Source organism: Phalacrocorax carbo, chromosome 7 (assembly GCF_963921805.1).
Source record: "Phalacrocorax carbo chromosome 7, bPhaCar2.1, whole genome shotgun sequence".
NCBI classification, from domain to species: Eukaryota; Metazoa; Chordata; class Aves; order Suliformes; family Phalacrocoracidae; genus Phalacrocorax; species Phalacrocorax carbo.
This window is the reverse complement of record NC_087519.1, coordinates 36,393,778-36,413,502: the sequence shown is the minus strand read 5'-3', so window position 1 is coordinate 36,413,502 and position 19,725 is coordinate 36,393,778. Positions and strand designations below refer to the sequence as shown.

The 19,725-nt window shown below is 49.3% G+C and overlaps 2 protein-coding genes across 8 annotated transcripts in view; both read left to right on the top strand.

The window, feature by feature from the left end:
* Positions 1 to 7,173, top strand: part of DVL3 (dishevelled segment polarity protein 3) — a 33,501-nt gene extending 26,328 nt beyond the window's left edge. The window contains exons 7-17 of one of the 5 annotated variants that reach the window (XM_064457453.1): positions 327 to 396; positions 692 to 831; positions 1,029 to 1,105; positions 1,527 to 1,594; positions 1,955 to 2,005; positions 2,127 to 2,276; positions 3,111 to 3,242; positions 3,497 to 3,664; positions 4,271 to 4,483; positions 4,772 to 5,170; positions 5,636 to 7,173. In XM_064457453.1, the coding sequence (XP_064313523.1) occupies positions 327 to 396; positions 692 to 831; positions 1,029 to 1,105; positions 1,527 to 1,594; positions 1,955 to 2,005; positions 2,127 to 2,276; positions 3,111 to 3,242; positions 3,497 to 3,664; positions 4,271 to 4,483; positions 4,772 to 5,170; positions 5,636 to 5,667 (1,500 nt within the window). In that variant the 3' untranslated portion in view covers positions 5,668 to 7,173. Of the gene's footprint in view, positions 1 to 326; positions 397 to 691; positions 832 to 1,028; positions 1,106 to 1,526; positions 1,640 to 1,954; positions 2,006 to 2,126; positions 2,277 to 3,110; positions 3,243 to 3,496; positions 3,665 to 4,270; positions 4,484 to 4,771; positions 5,392 to 5,635 lie in introns of those variants that run through there. The other 4 variants (XM_064457456.1, XM_064457457.1, XM_064457454.1 and 1 more) reach the window with 4 other exon arrangements.
* A 665-nt stretch (positions 7,174 to 7,838) lies between these two features.
* The window catches only part of AP2M1 (adaptor related protein complex 2 subunit mu 1), a 30,554-nt gene continuing 18,667 nt past the window's right edge, over positions 7,839 to 19,725 (top strand). Inside the window, exons 1-2 of one of the 3 annotated variants that reach the window (XM_064457451.1) lie at positions 7,933 to 7,951; positions 12,453 to 12,578. The gene's annotated coding sequence lies outside the window, so the exon portion shown is untranslated. The other 2 variants (XM_064457450.1, XM_064457452.1) reach the window with 2 other exon arrangements.

Genomic DNA, 19,725 nt, shown 5'->3' with positions numbered 1-19,725 from the left:
GCTGATCAGGGATTTGGCTGTGTTTGCTGTGGGCACAGCTGGGGAGAGATGGTGTCCAAGTGATGCAACTTCATAAATTGCTGTGGACCTTTCCCAAGCCAATGCAGCTTCTAGAGCTGGGACCACAGACCTTGTCCTGGCTGTGGAGAGGTCGTAAGGACTGTGGCTGATGCCCTCTGGCTCTGCAAAGCTCCCAGCATGAGGCTGGAGGTGTGGGTGGTGGCTGTGGTGCCACAGGGAGTGGCAGGGAGCACAAGTGTAGGGAGCTGGGGCTGGGAATGTTACTGAGGCACAGGAGGACATCTCATATTTCACTTATGTTGCAGTCATCGTCCTTCAGCAGCATCACAGACTCCACCATGTCCCTGAACATCATCACGGTCACGCTGAACATGGGTGAGTGGGAGGTGTGCATGGAGCCTGCAGTCTTTCCAGAGTGAGATTGGGTGGCAGAGAGGGAACTGGGGAGGGGGCAAAGAGAATGTACGCAGGGAGGAGTGAGGAGGTGGACTGTTCAGGAAAGTGGCTTGTCTTGAAGCACTGGTCTCTCGGGAGTTTCTGTGCGTTCCAGGACATCTCCCTGGGACAGGGGTGCAAGCAACCATCATTAGCATGAGGTTTGTCTGAGATTAGGGCTGCTTGTGCCTGCTCCTTTATGGTGTCTTACTTCTTTCTCTTTCCATTCCTGCAGAGAAATACAACTTTCTGGGCATTTCTATTGTGGGACAGAGCAATGAGCGTGGGGATGGAGGCATTTACATTGGCTCTATCATGAAGGGTGGCGCTGTGGCAGCTGATGGCAGGATTGAGCCAGGAGACATGCTCTTGCAGGTACTTCACGCCCACATACTTCCATCTTTGGGCCTGGGAAAGCAGTAAGAAAAGACCCAGAAGCCTCCCTGCGCACTTTGGCAAGCTAAACCCAGGAAGCTATGCTTGGAAGAGAGAAGCTGAGTCACTGCTGAGCTGAGTGGGGAGCTCAGCTTCTGGTCACATCTCTGGGACTCACCTCTTTGCATTGTTTGCAGGTAAATGACATCAACTTTGAGAACATGAGCAATGATGATGCAGTGCGGGTGCTGAGGGAGATTGTGCACAAGCCGGGGTAAGTACTCAGGTTGTTCCTTGCCTCCATGGGCAGCTGTACAGTATGTGCTTGGGGTGTGTGTGTCATGTCTACCAGCCACCTCTGCTAGAGGCTCTGCAGAAGCTCAGAACTTATGTTTTTGCTGTATTCCTGGGTTTCCGTGCCCAAAGCAAGAATTGCAGCCCACAGAATGGTAGTGAATTGGGGTCTGTGCTCCTTTTTTGTGGGGATGCCGTGTCTTAGGGTCATAAGCAACCCTCAGCAGGGTCACATCATGTTGTCCATGCCACTAAGGAAATCCATAGCTGGAGGGAGACAAGGGCACTTTACTAGCAGCTTTTCCCTGTCTCACAAGAGAGTGCCAGCATATAGCATCTGCCTGCCATGCAGGGGTTTGTGCCACTGGGCTCCTGTTCTAACTCTCGCCTTTTTGTTGCAGGCCCATCACCCTGACGGTGGCCAAGTGCTGGGACCCCAGCCCCCGGGGCTGCTTCTCGTTACCCAGGAGTAAGTGGATAGCTGACCCACCCTTAACGCTGGTGCCCAGCTCATGTGAGAGCCCTGCCTTAAGCACTTACTTGGTTGTTGTCTTGTTCCTCCCCTGTGTCTGTGACTCCATGTGGCACTGAATTTGGGTTTGATGGGGTTTCAGCTCTCCTCACAGGAGGCTGCTATGTCCTATTCCCAGGCCAAAATGCCCACAAGCTCAGCCCTCTTTCCCACATCACGCTGGGGACGCGTTTCACTGGGGCAGGGGGGTCACTTGCTCGGGGCGCCAGAGGAAAGAGAAACCCCTCCTTGAGCCATAGGGGGATCTCTCCCTCTGCACCTCTCCTGCTGACCCTCCCTCTCTTCTTTCTCTCCCAGTTGCTCCCCAGCGGATCTGGGCTGGGCCAGACTCTCCATGCTCCGATCCGGGTGAGTCCCGGCAGATGCTGGGGATGGAATGGGCTGTGCTGAGTCCCTGTCCCTCCCCAGAGGTTGATTTGATGAGGGGATAATTTCTTATAGCTATTGACTGACTCTTTCTTTACTGCAGGTGAGCCCATCCGGCCCATCGACCCGGCAGCCTGGGTGTCTCACACAGCAGCGATGACTGGCACCTACCCAGCGTACGGTATGAGTCCATCCATGAGCACAATCACTTCCACCAGCTCCTCCATCACCAGCTCCATCCCAGAGACTGAACGTAAGTCCTTGTGCCTCCGTGCTCCACCCGCTGCACGGCTTCCTCGCCTTCACTGTGATGTAAAGGGAGCAATACATCTGCCTGGGGACAGCTGGAATGGGCAAGGTCTGTCCTGCCAGGGGACTAAGAGGGAGGCAGCTCTCACCAGGCAGGTCCTTGGATCAGTGGGAGTTCTAGCTGGGTGAATTAATACCACCTTTTTCAGCCTTCTATGTAAGAGAAGAGCCTGGGTGCAATCCAGGAGCTGTGGGAGGTGCAGAGGAAAGGGTCAGAGCAGTCAGGGTTTACTAGCTGAGAGTGCCAGACCACAGGGAGTCAGCTTGTCCCTGGAGCAACTGCCCTCCCAGACAGTAGATAGCGCAAGATGGAGGCAGCTGGGAGCAAACGGCCTTGCAGTGGGGCAGGGTCCTGCTGAGCACCAGGGCTCTTTTGATTGCTTTCTGAAGGTTTTGAGTGATTCTAGTATACAGAGCCCTGAAACAAGGGTCTAGAGAGCTGGGGCAAAGAACCAAGAGTTTGTTGTAAGTTTGTGAGGAGCAGAGTGCTCCCCTGCTGGGCTGTGTGGGCTCAGTTGGAAGCTTTTTAGATCTCAGCTGCTTGGGAGTGTTTGGAAGGAAGGAGACTCCAGCCTTGTTTTTGCACAAGGTAAAATGGCTGACATGAGAAGGATAACATCAGAAGGCTGGAAAGGGGGTTACACAGCATGTGCCCCAAGGCTGTCTGCAATGTATTGTTCCCTGGCCCATTCCTCCTGTGTGTGATGCTTCCACATAGCCTTGTTGTCTTTTCTATCCCCTCTCATCTCTGCCTCCCTTCCCTTTGTCCACACCACAGGCCTCGATGACTTTCACCTGTCCATCCACAGCGACATGGCCACCATTGTCAAAGCCATGGCCTCACCAGAGTCAGGCCTGGAGGTGCGTGACCGCATGTGGCTGAAGATCACCATCCCCAATGCCTTCATTGGTAAGAGACTGTGCTGCCTGCAGCAGAGGCAGGGAGTGGGGAATAGGTGGCCTGTTTTCCAAGCTGATGCCCAAGGGAGCATCTCTATCACTCTATAAGCTGTTGACCAGGCCAGAGTCACAAACTGAACCTTTGGCTGTGCAGTCCCTTTTCACCCTGTGGCCCGCTTTGTCTTGGCTCCAGTGTGGTCCACTGCATCAAGGGCCACCATGTTCCTCTCTGTTGCTGTATTTAACTCTGATGTTTGGTGGCAGGTTCAGATGTGGTGGATTGGCTCTATCACCACGTGGAGGGTTTTACGGACCGTCGTGAATCCCGCAAATATGCCAGTAACCTGCTGAAGGCTGGTTACATCCGACATACCGTGAACAAGATCACCTTCTCGGAGCAATGCTATTACATCTTCGGGGACCTCTGTGGAAGTACGGCACTTGGCGTGGGAGGGAGGGAGAGGGTGGAGGGGGGTTGAGGTCCTGCAGAGCCCTGCTAATACCATGAGGACATAGCTACGCCCATCACTGCCCTTGTTCTAAAGACCCTGTTAGAGAGTGAGTAGCGTATCCCAGTTCCCTTGTCATGCTGCTGGAGTGGTGAAGTTGGGAGATGACACACTCACCTACCATGTGATTATTTTTTTTCTTTTGTCCTGGGCAGCCATAGCAGAGTCTTAGTCTTTACTGACTTTGTCTCCAGGCTCTGAACTTCCAGTGCTGGCAAGGGGGTGGTGCTCAGACAACTGAGTTCTGCTCAGATAAGAGGGATGGGGGAAGTAATTGGCAGGGTGAGCTGTAGCTCTGATGTACTTTCCCACCAAGGTGGTCTCTGTGTTAGAGTGGCAGCTCTGACTCATACAACCTGGCTATTGTCCAGCCAGGACGCATAAATGGTTGTATTGACTAGCAGGGAGTATGCCAACTTCTTGCATCTCCTTGTGTATCCAGTTCTTGTCCAGGGTTGACAGGGAGCTGCTTCATTGCAGGTGGCTGTCTTTCTGCTTGGATTAACCCCTCTTCTCTGCTTTCTTGCAGACATGGCTAATCTTTCTCTTCACGATCACGATGGCTCCAGTGGTGCCTCCGATCAGGACACTTTGGCTCCACTCCCCCACCCAGGAGCTGCACCCTGGCCTATGGCTTTCCCGTACCAGTATCCACCACCTCATCCATACAACCCCCACCCTGGCTTCCCTGACCCAGGCTACAGCTATGGAGGGGGTAGTGCAGGCAGCCAGCACAGTGAAGGTGAGTGAAAAGTACTAAAATATGCCTGTTTGTGGGCAGATGCCCTGTTCAGTACAGGGAAGTGGCAGGAAAAGGCTGCTTAGGCAAGACCCTATGTGTTGAGGGAGCCAGAGCAAAAGCCATCTCAGAAGCTTTGTGGGACTTGGAGCTGAAAGGAGGCTGAGAGCATGGACTGTGCTGGCAGATGGTTGTGCTGCAGCCCATTGTAGTCCTGTCTTGGCTAGAGGAGCAGCCTTTCTTCCTGGCTTGTCTGAGCTGTCACCTAACCTTGCCTTGTGTGCTTCACAGGGAGCCGGAGCAGTGGTTCCAATCGCAGCGGCAGCGAGAGGAGGAAGGAGAGAGAGAAGACCGGGGAGTCCAAGTCTGGCGGCAGTGGGAGTGAGTCGGACCACACCACGAGGAGCAGTATGCGGCGTGAGCGTGCGGCCAGCGAGCGCTCAGTGCCAGCCAGCCAGCACAGCCAGCGTAGCCAGCACTCTCTGGCTCACAGCATCCGCAGCCACCACAGCCAGCAGTCGTACGGGCCACCCGGCCTCCCCCCTCTCTTCAGCCCCCCCATGTTGCTGATGCCTCCACCACCTTCAGCCATGGGGCCCCCTGGGGCGCCGCCAGGCCGTGACCTGGCCTCTGTGCCCCCCGAACTGACAGCCAGTAGACAGTCCTTCCGAATGGCCATGGGCAACCCCAGTGAGTTCTTTGTGGATGTAATGTGAAGTGCCCGTCCCCTGTCTGTCTGCTGCCCCTCCTTCCCACCTTCATCCCCGTCATTTGTCTCCTAGGACTAGCCCTGGCTTCATCCCTTGTTTTTTGGGTTTTTTTTTTTTGTTTTGGTTTGGTTTTAGTTTTTTTTGTCTTGATAACAAAAAGAAAAAAAGGGAAAAAAAATAATAAATGGAACTAAACCTTGATTCTAATCCCTCCTCGAGCGGGGTGGACGGGCATGGCAGGCCTGCTGGGTGCTGCCAGCCCATCCTGCCACCAGACTTGTATATTGCCGATGGTAATTCCCTCCTGCCGTCCTCTCTAACCCCATTAATCCGCATCTATCCCAGCGCCCTGTGCTGCTTGCCCGTGTGTCGCTGATGCCTCGGTCCTTCCACCCTAAACATCTCTTCTTTCTTTTCACCCTTTTGTGTTTCTTCTATCAAGCAGCAAAGAATTACGGGGTGTTTGACTTTCTCTGAGCCTGCCGCCCGTGGGGGGGAGAGCTGGAGCGTGGCGTGGCCCGACAGGAGGACACAGAGCTCCAAGGGCGCTGGGCACACGTGGCGCTGAAGATGGCTTCTTTCCTCCCCCTTGTGGAAGACGCCTTGCCCTTCCCTTCCCACAGCCCTGAGAGGGGAGCAGGGACCAGCCTTATATATGCGTTTTAAATCCTGTTGTAGTTGCCTTTTGGCTAATGCATGAATGTTCCAGGGCTTCAGTGCCTCTGGGGAGTGGAGAAATGCTGCTGCTTCCCACTTGCCTCCCTCCTCTTGCCTACATATTGGGCCGGGTCTGAGCCTGGCACTGCTCCATGGCAGGACCCTCCTTTACTTTACCTGGCCTGGCCTGCGAGTCTCTGGGCTGGGGCTGTACCTCTGCATTCAGCCTGGAGCAGCAGTGGCTGCCTGTGCAGCCTTGCATGACTCACAGCCCTGCACCTGTCTGTGGGTACTCGGTGGAGGAGCAGATTTAAGGGCAGAGTTCTGCTCCCTCTGTCCTGCTTTTTGCTCTCCTCCCTGCGACGTACTGCTGCCTGTCCCATTTGTAGGGGCTGTCCCATGTCTGGGGCTGGCGATGGCAGCTGTGGCCTTCTCCCTGCTGCTGTTGCACTGCTGCTGCTCACCAGTGTGACATCTTCAAGGACCTGGATGCAGTTAGAAAGTGAGGGACGGGCACAAGTGATTTGTTTTCATGCTTTGGGGAAACATAGAGGTCCCCTATATTTGCCCTATGAAGGGTCTAAGGCTGCCTCCTACTCTGCCCAGCACCACAAGCGCTGCTAGCCTGGCTGCTGGGAGGGATGAGGCTCTGGGATGGCCCCGCTCCCTTTAGGCAATATGAGCTCTCTGGGGATGGATGCTGCAGACTGAACTGTGGCCTCTGGACTCAGTGCCGGCAGATGTGTCAGGACAGTTGAGTCCATTTGCTATGGTGCTCCCTGCCCTTTTTCCTTTTCTGGGTACTCAGAGACATGCCTCAGGCTGGGGGCAGCCCCCTTCCCCACACCCAGGGACGGTACAGTACGGTACAAACATGCTTCACCCTGATCTTGTTGGTGCTGGCGCCCTGGCGCCCTCTCCTACGGCCACGCCATGGCTTTCTCTGCAAGTGTTGCCTCCTTTTGTCTTTGTGTTTGCAGTTTTTATACGCTGAAGATGAAATGTATTTTGCTCCTGAGGGGTCTGTGTTGCCCCTGCAACCCCTCTGCTAGCTCTTTCATGACATCAGTTCATCTCCCCCCGACTCTCTAAAGCCTCTCTTCTCCCCCTGCCCACTGGAGCCAGCTTGCCCAGTGCCCACTCTCTGCCATCTTCCTGTCCCCTGGTCTCAGCACCAGCAAGCTGCTGCCTGTGCCCCCCCCTTTCCTCATGCCCCCCAGCAGCCTCCCTGGGCACTGCTCATGCCCTTGCCCTACCCTGCTTCTTGGGTTTTATAAAAACAAAACCAATCTCCTTGTTTTTATTTATAAACATAGTTTTATTGGACTTCTGCCTTGTGTTGGGTTGTTTTGTTTATTTTTTTTCCAGCCTCCTTTTCTGTCCTCCCGCCTTTTGCTCTGCAGCAAGATCACAGCCAGAGGAGAGCACCCTGAGCCCGTTTCCCAGCCGGCTCGTCCCGGGGTGCCAAGGGATGCCGCTGCCTGAGCCTGGGCCGGGCTGGGCCCGGCCTCCCGCCGCCGCCGCTCTCCGGTGCGGGGCCCGGGTCTCCCGTTTCCCGCAGACGCCCTTTCGGGGGTGGTGGCGGGGGAATTGGGGCGGCTCCGACAGCGGGCCCGGCGCTCGGTGCAGCTCCCCCGCGGCAGCGCTGCGGGGCGGGGGAGCGGGCGAGCACCGCAGGGGGCCGTGCGTGTGTCCAGCGCCCAGGGCGGCGGGGACAGCAGCCACCTGCAAGGGCACGGCGACTTCAGGCCTCTACCGGGGAGGGGGGGAGAGCAGCCTCCATGCCCTCAGCCCTGCAGGCGGTCCCCACGCCTGCAGCCCCGCCATTCGCCCCTCTCCCGGGGACGGTGGCCCACCCTCCGGGTTTCGCTGCCTCCCGGACTACAACTCCCAGCGCGCACCGCACCGCAGGACTACAGCTCCCGGCAGGCCGCGCGCGGACCGGCCTTCCCGCCCCTCCGCCTCTCCGCGGTGGCGCATGCGCGGCGCGGCCGGGCATGCGCGGCGGCGACTCTGCAGTGATAGGGGGGGCGCGGAGGGACGGGGGGGCGGCCGCCGCCATCTTGGGCGCTGGGCAGCAAGCGGCGGCGGCGGGCGGCGGCAGGTGAGGAGCCCGGGGTTGTCCTCCTGTTCTTTGGCGGGGCGGTGCGGTCCCGCTTCCCTTCTCTGGGTGGCTTCCTGTAGTGGGGCCCGCTCTGCTCACCGCGCCCGGGTGGCGGTGGCCGAGCTGCCGCGGGTGGCGGCTCCCTCGGCGCTCGCCGGGGGCGGGGGTCCGCGGGCCTACCCTGCGGGGCGCGGCGCGGCCCGGCCCTGACAAGCCGCGTGAGGGGGTGGGAGCTGAGGTATCCCGCTGGCTGCCTCCGACGTGCTGGAGCTGGGCTGCCCCTTACGGGGCCGTGTGGGAGGGAAGCGAGGCCCCCCAGTGGGGCTTCCCCATAGGCCCCCGCGAAAGGGTGCTGGGCGACCCCCGCCCTGCCTGACCTGGTTCATCCGCTCGCACGTTGTTGTGGGGTGAAGGGGTTTATTAATTGCTCGTTAATCAGTTAGCTGTCCAGAATACCCGTGGCTGCAGCCCAGCGGTGCTGAACCGGGTAAGGGTGGGGACAGAGTCAAGCTCTCTGGGTGGCACAGGGCGCCTGGGGAAGGCCTGCACCGATGTACTCTGTCAGCCCGAGCAAAGGTCTTGTAGTCGGATCGGGCAGGAACTTCCCCTAAAATTACTTGCCTGTGCTACTGATACAAACATGAATTAGCTAGGTCATGGCTTGCATCCTCTAGTCTCCTTGGGAAACCTGCTGAGGTAGAATATAGCGCTGCTCATGCTAAACTGCTGGTTCTGAGGCTTAAAATGGGTTCTTCTCCCATGGCTCTTCTAGATGCATTTCCATGTCCGTTCTTCCCAGGGTTAGGTTATTGGATTCAGTAAAGCTGCAGGAAACACAGCCTGTGTTTATCATCCAGTGCAGTTGACTTGTCATTTCCTAGTGGGGAGACTGGCTTTTGATCTAGTCTTCTCCCCATAAGCTGTGTGATTCCATGATCTGTTTTCTGCTTGCTTTAGTATGAGAAAGCTGCTATCAAGTTTTAGCCTCCGGCTGCCAAAACCTGAGCCTGGAACTTTCCCAGATATGTGAGTCTGGATGGCTTCTGCAGCTCAGAAGTCTAGGCATTACAGGTTTCTAACTGCATATGGGCTCATGTGGTGTCTTGTTGGGCAATGTTTGCCTGAATGCTATCAGATCTGTAGCTACTATTTTTCCCTCTAGGAAAAGCTCTGTTCTTGTCCTTCTGAGTTTTGCTTGGAGGGACAATCTCTAATCTGAAGAGATGCTGTCAAACTGCCTACTTCCATATTTTCCCTATCAGAAGGGAGGCATCACTTCTCTTCTGTAGCAAGTGCCATGTTACTGACATCTAGTGACAAAGATACCTAGTGTTCTTTGGGTTGCAAACTGGCCGTGTTCCAGGGAGAGCATTTGAGGTATCTTTGAAGGGTATTATGGTTGGCTTCTTCCTCCTCTCCTGAGAGAGCACAATTCTGGCCTTTGAAGAGTTGAGTCTTGAGGCTGTGAAGGGTTATATCTTGAGCACAGATGACTGGAAATGCGCTTTCGTTTGATAGTATCTTTTTTTCTTTTTTTTTTTTTATGGAATGGGAACAGTCGCAAAACAAAATGGGCTTTGTAAAGAAACTTCCTGTGACCCTAGTTAAACTTATTCCTGTCTCATCCCTGCATTAAGAAATGCTAAAGCCAAGACTGTCTTTTGCAGCACAATATCTTGTACTGGTTTTCTAAGCTTATACTGCTAAAGACCAATAGAGTATTTAAAGGCTGTTCTTAAGGTTAACTGGAGGATGGACAGAAGTACAGCCTGGGGTGCCAAAATCTAGTTGGTCTGTATGGCAGTCAGCTTCTCTCCTTTAGCGAATGACCTACGGAGTCAAAAGTTACTAGGAAGCCATATATTATTTTGATCTCAGCAGGGGATTGGCAGCTCAGCTAAAAGCTTGCCAGCTGAGGCACAGAATGTGAAATGCAGTTACCTGCTGTACAGTAATAGCAGAGAGAGAAATGCTGGCAAGTCAGGGCACCTAGAGCATTAATGGTATGCAGAATATAAGCAAACTGCAGTCTGTGTCTCTGACCTCTTCTGTTAGAAGATGAATAGAATGCAAGTCACTGTTTAGGTCTCTAGCTCAAGAGTGAAAAGCGAGTAGAAACTGTTTCAGACTGACTTTAAAACTGCCTTGAAAGAACTGGTAGAAATGGAAGAAGACATTGGGGCTGTTCAGATAAGGTTGGACTCAAAATAAGGTGGAGAGGTGTGTTAAATGCTGTTCTTGTGATGTTTTACCAGAGTAGGGAGCTTCTTGTGTTTCCCTGGGTCAGTATTTATCTCTTGTTACTCTTTAGTCTGTCTGCGTGTGGTATGGCATGCAGAAGTAGACTGTAGGAGGAGAGCCTGGTAAAAGTTGAATGTGCTCCTCTTCCTGCCCACTGGTTATGGGGATTGATGGGATTGGGTTTAAAATAGGAACGGTTTCTCTGAAACTGATGGGTTTATCTCAGTAGCTCTTTAGCTCACGGTATGTCTCTTAATTAAATTATGCAGTCTGTCTTCCCCAGGATGAAGTGATTGCAGCTACTCTTGTTTAAAACTGAGTGCAGCCTGTGGCCTCCTGGAAAGTGGCTGTTGCAGCCCTCTAAGCAAAGCTTAAGTGCTCGGATTAGCTGGTGGGGTGATGACATTGTTGTAAGCCTTAAGCCTTTTGGTTTGATAATGGCTAGTGCTAGCCTGAAAGGTCTGGTTTTCTGTATAACTCCAGTTTTCCAGAGCAGCCTAACTAATCCCCTTCCTGCTTCAACTGTTGTCACTTGTCCAAGATCATACTGATCTCTGAAATGCAGAAATTATTACAGTTGGTGATTTACCCTCAGCCCTCTGGGCGAGAGCTACAATACCTCTCCTGACTTCTTCCTGGATGAGAAGTTTAGCAGCTAATGTACCTTGAACTGCTTAGTTAGATAAGCTCATTAATACACAGAAGTCTGTCTTACTGTTAAGTCAGAACCTAAACTTTCTTTTAATAGACTACTAAATGGGTCGGTTCCTTTACGCCAGCTTACTGATTTGTGATTGCTGTTTCCTAGATGTGCTGTGTAGATTAGAGAAATAAGAATTCCTGTTTCATACAAGCTAAGTGATGTCTGTGTTGTGGGAAGCTTGTAGCCCCTTAATGGGAGCGACAGGGCCCAGAGTAGCTGAGTCTTGGGCTCACTGCTGATCGTCTTGTGCTCATTCTTACCCTGTACTTGATGGCACAGGAAACTCATTGAAGCTAACAGCTTGTCTCACAGTGGCGCTGTGGCCAGAATGGCTTTGCAGATGAGTAGCAGTCCCTTCAGCTCTGCTGATCAAGCCTCAGTGGCTTGCTTTGTCAGTGGCTAAGATCACGTCATATTCTTATTTTCGTCACACGTAGCACTAGACACTCTTCTGGAGAGGTGTATCTGTAGTGAGAATAGTGCCTGCATGGCTGACAGTAAAATACAGCTGATCCCAAAGGTACATTCTAAAATGAATGGTCAAATGCATTCAGCACTTTCAGGATGCTACCAGTGCTTGCTGAATTCTGAGGCTGTGGGTGCTTGGGTGGTAATGTGAGACTGTAGTTATGTTGTTAAGGGCAGCGTAAGAACTCCTGTCCCTGCTGTCAGGCTGCTCCTGTGCATTTGTTCTTGAGCCGCTGTGTTACCACTGCGCCTCTGAAGAGAGAACACGGAGGATTTGCTGAACAGACCTGCCATGATAGTGGTTAGGCCTGGCACAAGAGTTCAGCAGCTTCTGCCTGCAGTGAACTTAGAGAAACTGGTGTGGGAGGAAACAGACAACTGCATTTGCTCTTTCCTCAGGCAAAAGTACCAAAATATGGCCAGAGTTCATGGTGGCTCCAGTACCATTAGGCTATAGGCACATTGCTAATAACGTGTTTCTTCCAGAGAGTACCTCATTCTTCTAGAGCTAGAACTAGCATCTCTTGCAGTTACTGCAGCCATGTTGTCTCATACCACTGCAGAAAAACAGCTAACAATTCACTGGTTTTTCCGAAGTGATGAATTTGAGCAGGTCAACTTTTTTTTTCATTTGTGCAAATACAGTTACAGAAGGCAGACAACCGTTTGCCAAGTTTGTGGTGTAGGTTGAAGCTAACACTTCCTGCTGGTGCCTGGAAGGATGAACAGTCTACGTGGTGTCACCTGAAAGACTTCAGGTTATGGGACAAATGCATTGGAGAAAATCACTTGGTTGAATATCTGCATATCTGGGATTTAGGCTAAAATTCATCTTTGTCTTTCATACCCTAATGAACAGATGACTGTGGTATTAGAGTGGTGTCTTGTTACTGATGTGATGCTATGGCCTCTCGAGTAGAGAGGTGTTGGGAGGCTGATGTGCTGACATTGGTACCATTTGCTGTGGTGTTTCTGGAAGAGTTGCTGCAGATACAAACAAATCGTCGCAAACGGAAGGAACTATGCTTATGTCTACCTTTAGTCCAAGAAAGCTCTGTGCTGTATGTTGTTTGGTTTTTTTTTCTACAGCTGTTCGAGGTCAGACTCCACAGAGAGGCAACGGAAGTGGAAGGCTGGGCTCTTACACGCTGCAAGAGGGAGTTGCTGAATCTCCACTTGCAAAATGCTTGTTTAGTGCACCATCCATCTCTCTAGGTAGTTCCCAGTTCAGCCACTTGTTGGATCCCAGAATATGTGAAACTACTGACAGCCCAGCAACAGGATCCTGCTGCCCGAGCCTGTGCTCCTGACTGCACCCACGCATCCTGAGTGTGTGGCACAATGTAGGTCTGAAAGGGCAAAGTCTGATGGCTTTTGGAGAACCACCTGCCTTTATGTCAGACCTAATAAATAGAGCATTTGCCATCTATGTTAAAATCAGTGGGCAAAAGCAGGTTGTTGTAGCTGACTGTTAATGTTGTAACTTTGCCACAGTTGCTATAAAGTTGTATCTTAATGCTCTCATTTTCACTTGAGTGAGAAGGCATTCTGGAAAGGCATTTCCATGTAGCCTTAACAACTAGTGGGTTTCTAAGTGTGTATAAGTATGTGGTCTGTGATATTCTTCATGATCCTTTTACTTCCTACTTATGGGTTGAAATAGAAATATTTGGGAGTATGAGTTTTTGGCAGCAGAGCAGGAAGCGTACTGGCCTTGGGTATTTGTAGAAGCAGCATTCAGATGTTACATCTCACTCTTACCCTGGTAGCTAGCTGCTGGAGGAATGCAGAGTGTATTGGGAGAGGACTGTTGTTCCTAAATTAAGGTGATTAGTCACCAGCTGGTGTGAATTCAAGATACATGTGGATCTTCTCTGTACCTTAACTAGAATAAATCCATCCTTGCTATAACTAGAAAACAGGGCTGTAGCTAACAGTGTGGAGTGGGTCACCATATGTTCAAGCTAGTGAAACAGAGCAGAGCTCTGAAAATGCAGTTGATGGACCGTTAACCCAAAGGCTTCAGCTACAGTCATCTTGGTTTCCAGGCACTTAATGATAACCAGTTGAAGAAATGATGGGCTTTGCTCTTAAACTGTGTCTTGCAATGAGTTATTAGCCTGAGGAAACTCAAAAACAGTGTAGGGCAAGCTCCCTAGAAAAGGCTGACTGTGGAGCAGAATGACTCATTGAAAGCTGATTGAGCAATGCTGTTACTGGGAAGCTTTCTGAGTCATGTTGCTTATGCACAGCAAGCAGATGAACCCATCTCCTGTGGTGGATTTCTTACTCTGGGGCCTTCTGATTCCAGCAGCCATGAGTCACTGAATGTCAGTCTCAAAATTACTTTAAGCCCTGTTCCCTGCAGTTCTTAAGCATTGCAAGCAGATCATCTTTTATTTTCAAAGCTGGTCTGGAAAGAAAACTTTTCATTATTTTAAAAACACGTGGAAAATCACACCAAGTCTGAACTGTACCACAAAAAACCCTCATTCTAGTTGCAGTGTAACCTTGAAATAGTTGAAATGAGTATCTGTGAAACTTGTACCGAAACACAAATGAGGATCAAAACAAAGCAGGCTTATTTTCACTGCAGCCGCTTCAAGGAGAGCCATTGTCATCTTAAAGAGCCATTCTTCTTGCTAAGCTTTAAGCAACTTTCTTTTGCATGCTGCCCTTTGTATTGCTTTCCTCTCATCTGTTCATATATCTCTGGGCTAGTCATTCCACCTCTTGAGTTTCCAGCTGTGTGGACATGCTACCATGCTGACAGAAGTAACTCTGTAGTGGGGAGGGCACGTGGTCACTGATCTGGGAGGAATGTAATACAAGGCTTGAGCAGAAGGCTGGAATGTTGTCAGTGTTCCCTGAACGCCCACGATGGGCAAACTTGATGAAGGATGGCTGAGAGAATGGCGCTGCACCAGACCAAACTTGCTGTAACTGGTGAGGCTGCACCCTGAATACTGTGTTCAGTTTTGGGCCCCTTGGTACAAGAAGGACACTGAGTTGCTAGAGCGTGTCCAGAGGAGGGCAACAAAGCTGGTGAAGAGTCTGGAGAGCAAGTCTTATGAGGAGAGGTTGAGGGAGCTGGGGTTGTTTAGCCTGGAGAGGAGGAGTCTGAGGGGAGACCTTATCGCTCTCTACAGCTACCTGAAAGGAGGTTGTAGCAAGGTGGGTGTTGGTCTCTTCTCCCAAATAACTTGTGATAGGATGAGAGGAAATGGCCTCAAGTTGCATCCAGGGAGGCTTAGATTGGATATTAGGAAAAATTTCTTCACTGGAAGAGTGATCAGGCATTGGAGCAGGCTGCCCAGAGAGGTGGAGGAATCACCATCCCTGGAGGTGTTCAAAACATGTGTAGACATGGCACTTCAGGGCATGGTCTAGAAACCATGGCAGTGTTGGGTTCACAGTTGGACTTGGTGATCCTAGAAGTCTTTTCCAACCTTAATTCTATGATTCTAAACTGTGTTGATGCCGCTGTGCTGTCTATGCTTGTGACACTTGGAACTCTTCAAGGTGCTGGACTGCAGAAGTCGAGCAGAGCAAGGAAGGTCTGCTTATAACTGTGTTTAATGCCTTTTGCACTTGAGACCTCCTTGATCCCTGGTGTCATTAGATGGGAGTACAGCAAGAGGTTTATACTGCATGTGTTCTTCAACTACCCCAAAGTCCTGACAGATGGCTGGTAGAGTTGGGTTAGTCATCTAAAACTGTTCCCTTGTATTCCCTGTCCTTAGCCCATGTGACTTTGCTTCGTCCCTGGAAACACTTTACCAATTGTCTGACACATAAAGTTAGGAAGATTGCACTTAAATATGAATTCAGGTTTAAAATATAGAGCTTTAGAATTGTGGGTTTTTTCAGGCTTGAGGAGAATCATAATTGGTATGGAGGTAAGCTGCTCATTACATGTGAAAAAATGCTGGTGGATGTCTCTCAGGTATATTTGTGCTGGTAGGCTGCCGTTATAAAACAAACTGGCAGGATGGTCCTGATCCTGTGGCTAAACCTGTAGTAAATAGAACTACCACCTCAGGTGTTAAATGGGTTCATAAGCACAGAGCCAGTCCCTTTCTGACTTTGAGCAAGTTGTTTAATATCGAGTTGCATTACCAGTGTAGCGCGGTTAGTATGCATCAGCTGGTTGGTGGCAAGTCTCTCTGCATGCTCCTATGTTGTAGCAAATGGGATTTGCAATAAGAGCAATCCTGGTCAGGTGAGGTGAGGGGTGTAGGTATGAAGGTATTCAGAGTAGTAAGGGCAAAGTAGGACAAAATGGCATGGAGGTGCAGTGATGGGACTGTAAAACATCACACTAAATTCAAGGTATAAAAATGTACAATAGTGCATATAGCAGGTAGGTGGATTAGGGAGCAAAGGCAATTCTAGCTTCACCTGTAATGTAGTTAATCACCTTGAAGGCTGACTTTAGTGCCATCTTGGAGTTATGATAGATAATGAAATCATTAGCTTCTTGCTGAGTGGTGGCTTAAAACCATAAGTCAAATATTAAGAACCATGTCTCATGGTTTGCTTACATCTTGAATAACTTGTGGAGTTTTGCGCTAACTTCCAAAAGGAAAATGCTTAGAGGAAAGCACTGAGAAAGAGTAAAGCATAAAGCAGTTTCCTTGTGAAGAGCAACTGAGTAAGGTGGGAACACTTCATTCTGGGAAGGGGACAATGAAGGCAGTAGAGAAAATACAGAAAATCCTGAGCGGCCTGGAGATAGGGTATAGGGTCTAGTTCTTCATTGTTTCTTCCTGCACTTGAACTGGAGGCCATTAAACAAAGCTGGGGGAAGGAAGAAAAAGCAGGCTTAAAATAAAAAGGAGGGTGTTTTATAAGGTGGTTGTAAAACTCTAGACTTTTTTTTTGCTGTGGGATGCTGCTGATGCAGAGTTTTGAGAGGAAACTGGGCAAATACTTTGAGATCCACTGAGAGTTCTAAAATAAACAAAACTGTTGCAGGGGGATCTTCTGGGGAGTGTTTTCTTGACCTGCCCTTACTGTTATCTGACTGTCCCTTCACTGCAGACATCGGAGACAAGACACTGAGCTAACAGATCTGCAGTATGAACCAATGTGGCTCTTAAACGTGCCAGTGAAGCTGGTTAGGTTAGGAGTTAACTGTGCACAGCAAGTTTGATGCCTGAACTGAGCTCCCAGTATATTTGTTTAAGGAAGAAGTCTAGCATTTCTTTGCATTGACAAAGAATTTTTTAAAGACTAAAAGCACGTGAATCATGCTGTATCTACTCTTGATCTAACATGTTTTTACTAACATATAAAATAAGCAAGACTTGACTCTGCTGCCTAGTACTGTGATGCAATTAAAAATTATTATATTTTTGTCTGTAACTTAAGCTGAAGCTATTACAGAATATATTCTAACCTAACGTATGAGAAAGCATAGCCTCATTACCTCCATCAACATTTACAGTTTGTAGATCTTCCTGAGAGAAGGCTTTTAATTTCCAACACAAAGCTTGATCAACATTCTTCTACGTGTTTTATAGTAATACAGTAAATATTCAAACCAAGGTTTTTTCAGAAAGTGATTGGCTTGTTGTGCTAGCAAGAGACATTGTCTTGTATATGCTGTGTGTCTGATTCTGTTGCTCATCAAAGCAGATGTTTCCTTTATGCTAAAAATAGTGAAACAAATAACTTAAGCAGCATTAAAACCCAAGAGGGGGATATTTTTTTCTGAGACTAGGATGTGCTTTCTAGGAATCTTCTGGAAAGGGTTTGTAGGATTCATATGATCCAGCTTTGACCAGTTGCATAAGCTTCCAGGAAACTATTCTATACAATGTAAGTCTTAAAGAGGATGGAAGAACTCTCCTTCACCTTTGGTAGCAATAGTCCATATCTGAATGTGGAAGACTGTAGCAGTCTGAAAAGGCATCCTTTGGAATATAAAAATACTAATCAGGAAAGAATTTCCGAGAGTGGGCAATAAGTTGCTTTCGTTGCCATAATGGTTCTCATTTTTTTCATCCTTTGGCCTGTGTGAGTGACCTTTCAAGTGTTTGCTGAATTACAGCTTCAGAATCTGCCAGACTCGTTGGGCAACTGTATTCAAACAGATGTTCTGCATGTTTTGGATTCTAGCCCTGCATGTTGCCTTTTGGTGGCCTCCTGCATGCCTATAAGGGCCATGTGTGTTTCATGTAAGTAGTCCCGAGTCTGTGGTACAGCCACTTCCTTAAATTTGAGAACCTGGTTTTGTTCTGTTTAGCAACAGGATTGTGTGTCTTCTGACATGGGGATGCTGGCCTTGCTGCCAGATACACTGGTAGCCTCTGCCCCCCTGTGTGGGACAGTGAGCAGCTACAGTTTTTTCCTACACTAACTACATGGGAATCTCAGACTGTGTGCTGTCTCTGTCTTAATAGGTTTGGATACAGAGACTTATCCTGGAGGTAAATGAAATACTTGTACCCTGAGGTTACAAAGTGTCACTAATGGGGATGGAAGAAAGGCATATTTGGAAACCTTTTCTGTGCTAGATGGAGTCTCAGACATCAAAAAGTATTGACGGTGGTGCCACATGAAGCCACTGTGGCAGGAGGCAGCCTGTTAATAGCCAGAGACACTCAGCCAGCAGAATGTGGGAGTAGAAGCCAGGAAGCTCACTGTTGAGCTTTGGGAAAAACGCTCATCTGTCTGTTTCTTGCTATTTTGACTTAACAACTGACTTTTTTTTTCTTTTTCCTTTTTAATGAGCAGAAGGAGCCATCGGGTAGCTGAAGACCCATAGCAGAGGAGTATGTGCAGTGTTACTCTGAGGAGTCATTAGGTGTAGCTAAAAATGTTGGTGTAAAGGCTTATGAAATCTGAAATTTCTTTTTTGTCTTTCTGAAATTAAAAGTAGTGGCTGCACTGTAAATCTTGTTTTGGCACAGAACTCATGTCTGCAATAGTTCCTTCAAATAGACAGCTGCTTTGGTTTCTTGAACATAACTTTTAGAGGATACATTACTCTTGATACTCTAGGCACCTACTCTGGAAGTCCTTTTGTCCCTCTGATGTGTGTATTGCTTTTGTGTTCTTTTTTTCCCTGACCTTTGAGATGATCTGAGGCCAGGTCATTTTAACTTAATTTTTGCTGTGTTTCTGAACAAACACATATCTGTTCACTGTCAGAGGCTAACCTCTCCCTATCCTTTCCACCCACCCCAGACAAGCGGGTGTAGGCTAACCCACCCTAACAGCAGTGTGGAGGTGGTTAGTTATCTAATGCTTTGCAGAGCCAAAGCTGAAAAATACCTATGTGATCATCGCAGAATGTAGTCACGAGGCTTGCCCTGTCATAGTTGTCTTTGCTGGGCTAAGTCAATGAAGCAGTTGCTAGAATGGGTATTTTGACTTAAACCTAAGTGAATAGGAATGTATATGACTACAGGAATGGGATCTGGTAAAGTAGCTTTGTATTTATAAAAATAAAACCAAACTGTGTGCTGCCTCAGTAATGTCTACCAGCTTTGTAGTTCTCTTCAAAACAATCTTCCTTTGAAGAAAGAGAAGATGAGCAGTTTAAGAGGGTAACCTCTGAGGCACTAGCCCCCAGCTAAAGTGGCTCATGGTTGAGATCTCCCACTCCAACAGCACCTTGTGGCCAGGCTGCTCTCAGTTTGGACTCTGAAGCATTACTCAGTATTGCTGCTAGGGATCAGCAAAGGCTGTAATGTTGTCATATAAAAATTATTTTTGAGCAAACACTCCAGATGCCTAAGATCAAGTAGCTTAGCTTAAGTAACTAGGACGACCACATTCCTGTGATCACCTTTAATGCTGTATCCGTACATCTTGAATGCAAGATGCTAGAAATTAGGTCTGAGGACCCTCACTGAAGACATTAATTCCAAGCTGTGAAAGCAGTTAAAGCATAACTATATATAGACTCCACATGTATTGTGGCAGTCCACATCACCCCTTGCTTTATTAAACCAGTGAGCTGCTTTTGGTCTCACAGCTGCACTGTTGCTGGTATGTGGATAAGAAGTACTCTGAGCTGTTGCCTGAAAAGCTCACCTGGCTAATGACAACTGCTAGCTCTCTGTATATAGTTATTAATGTGCCTGTACTACTAGGCAGCTATGATCCCAAGCAGATTGGTGTTGAATTTTGTCAAGATGCTGCTTAAATAATCCTTATCTGCAAACATAATGGTTAGAAAGGTTGAGTTACTGGACCAGCTAGATCAATGGTTGCTAATGTGTAATCATTGCCTATAAGTTCAGCAGTCTTCCCAGGCTTTTGTAAAAGCAGTAATAAACCAAGGTGTTTGCTGCTGAGAACGCCCTGCTGTACAGTGATAGGCTGGGTGACATCTCAAACACTTGTGTGA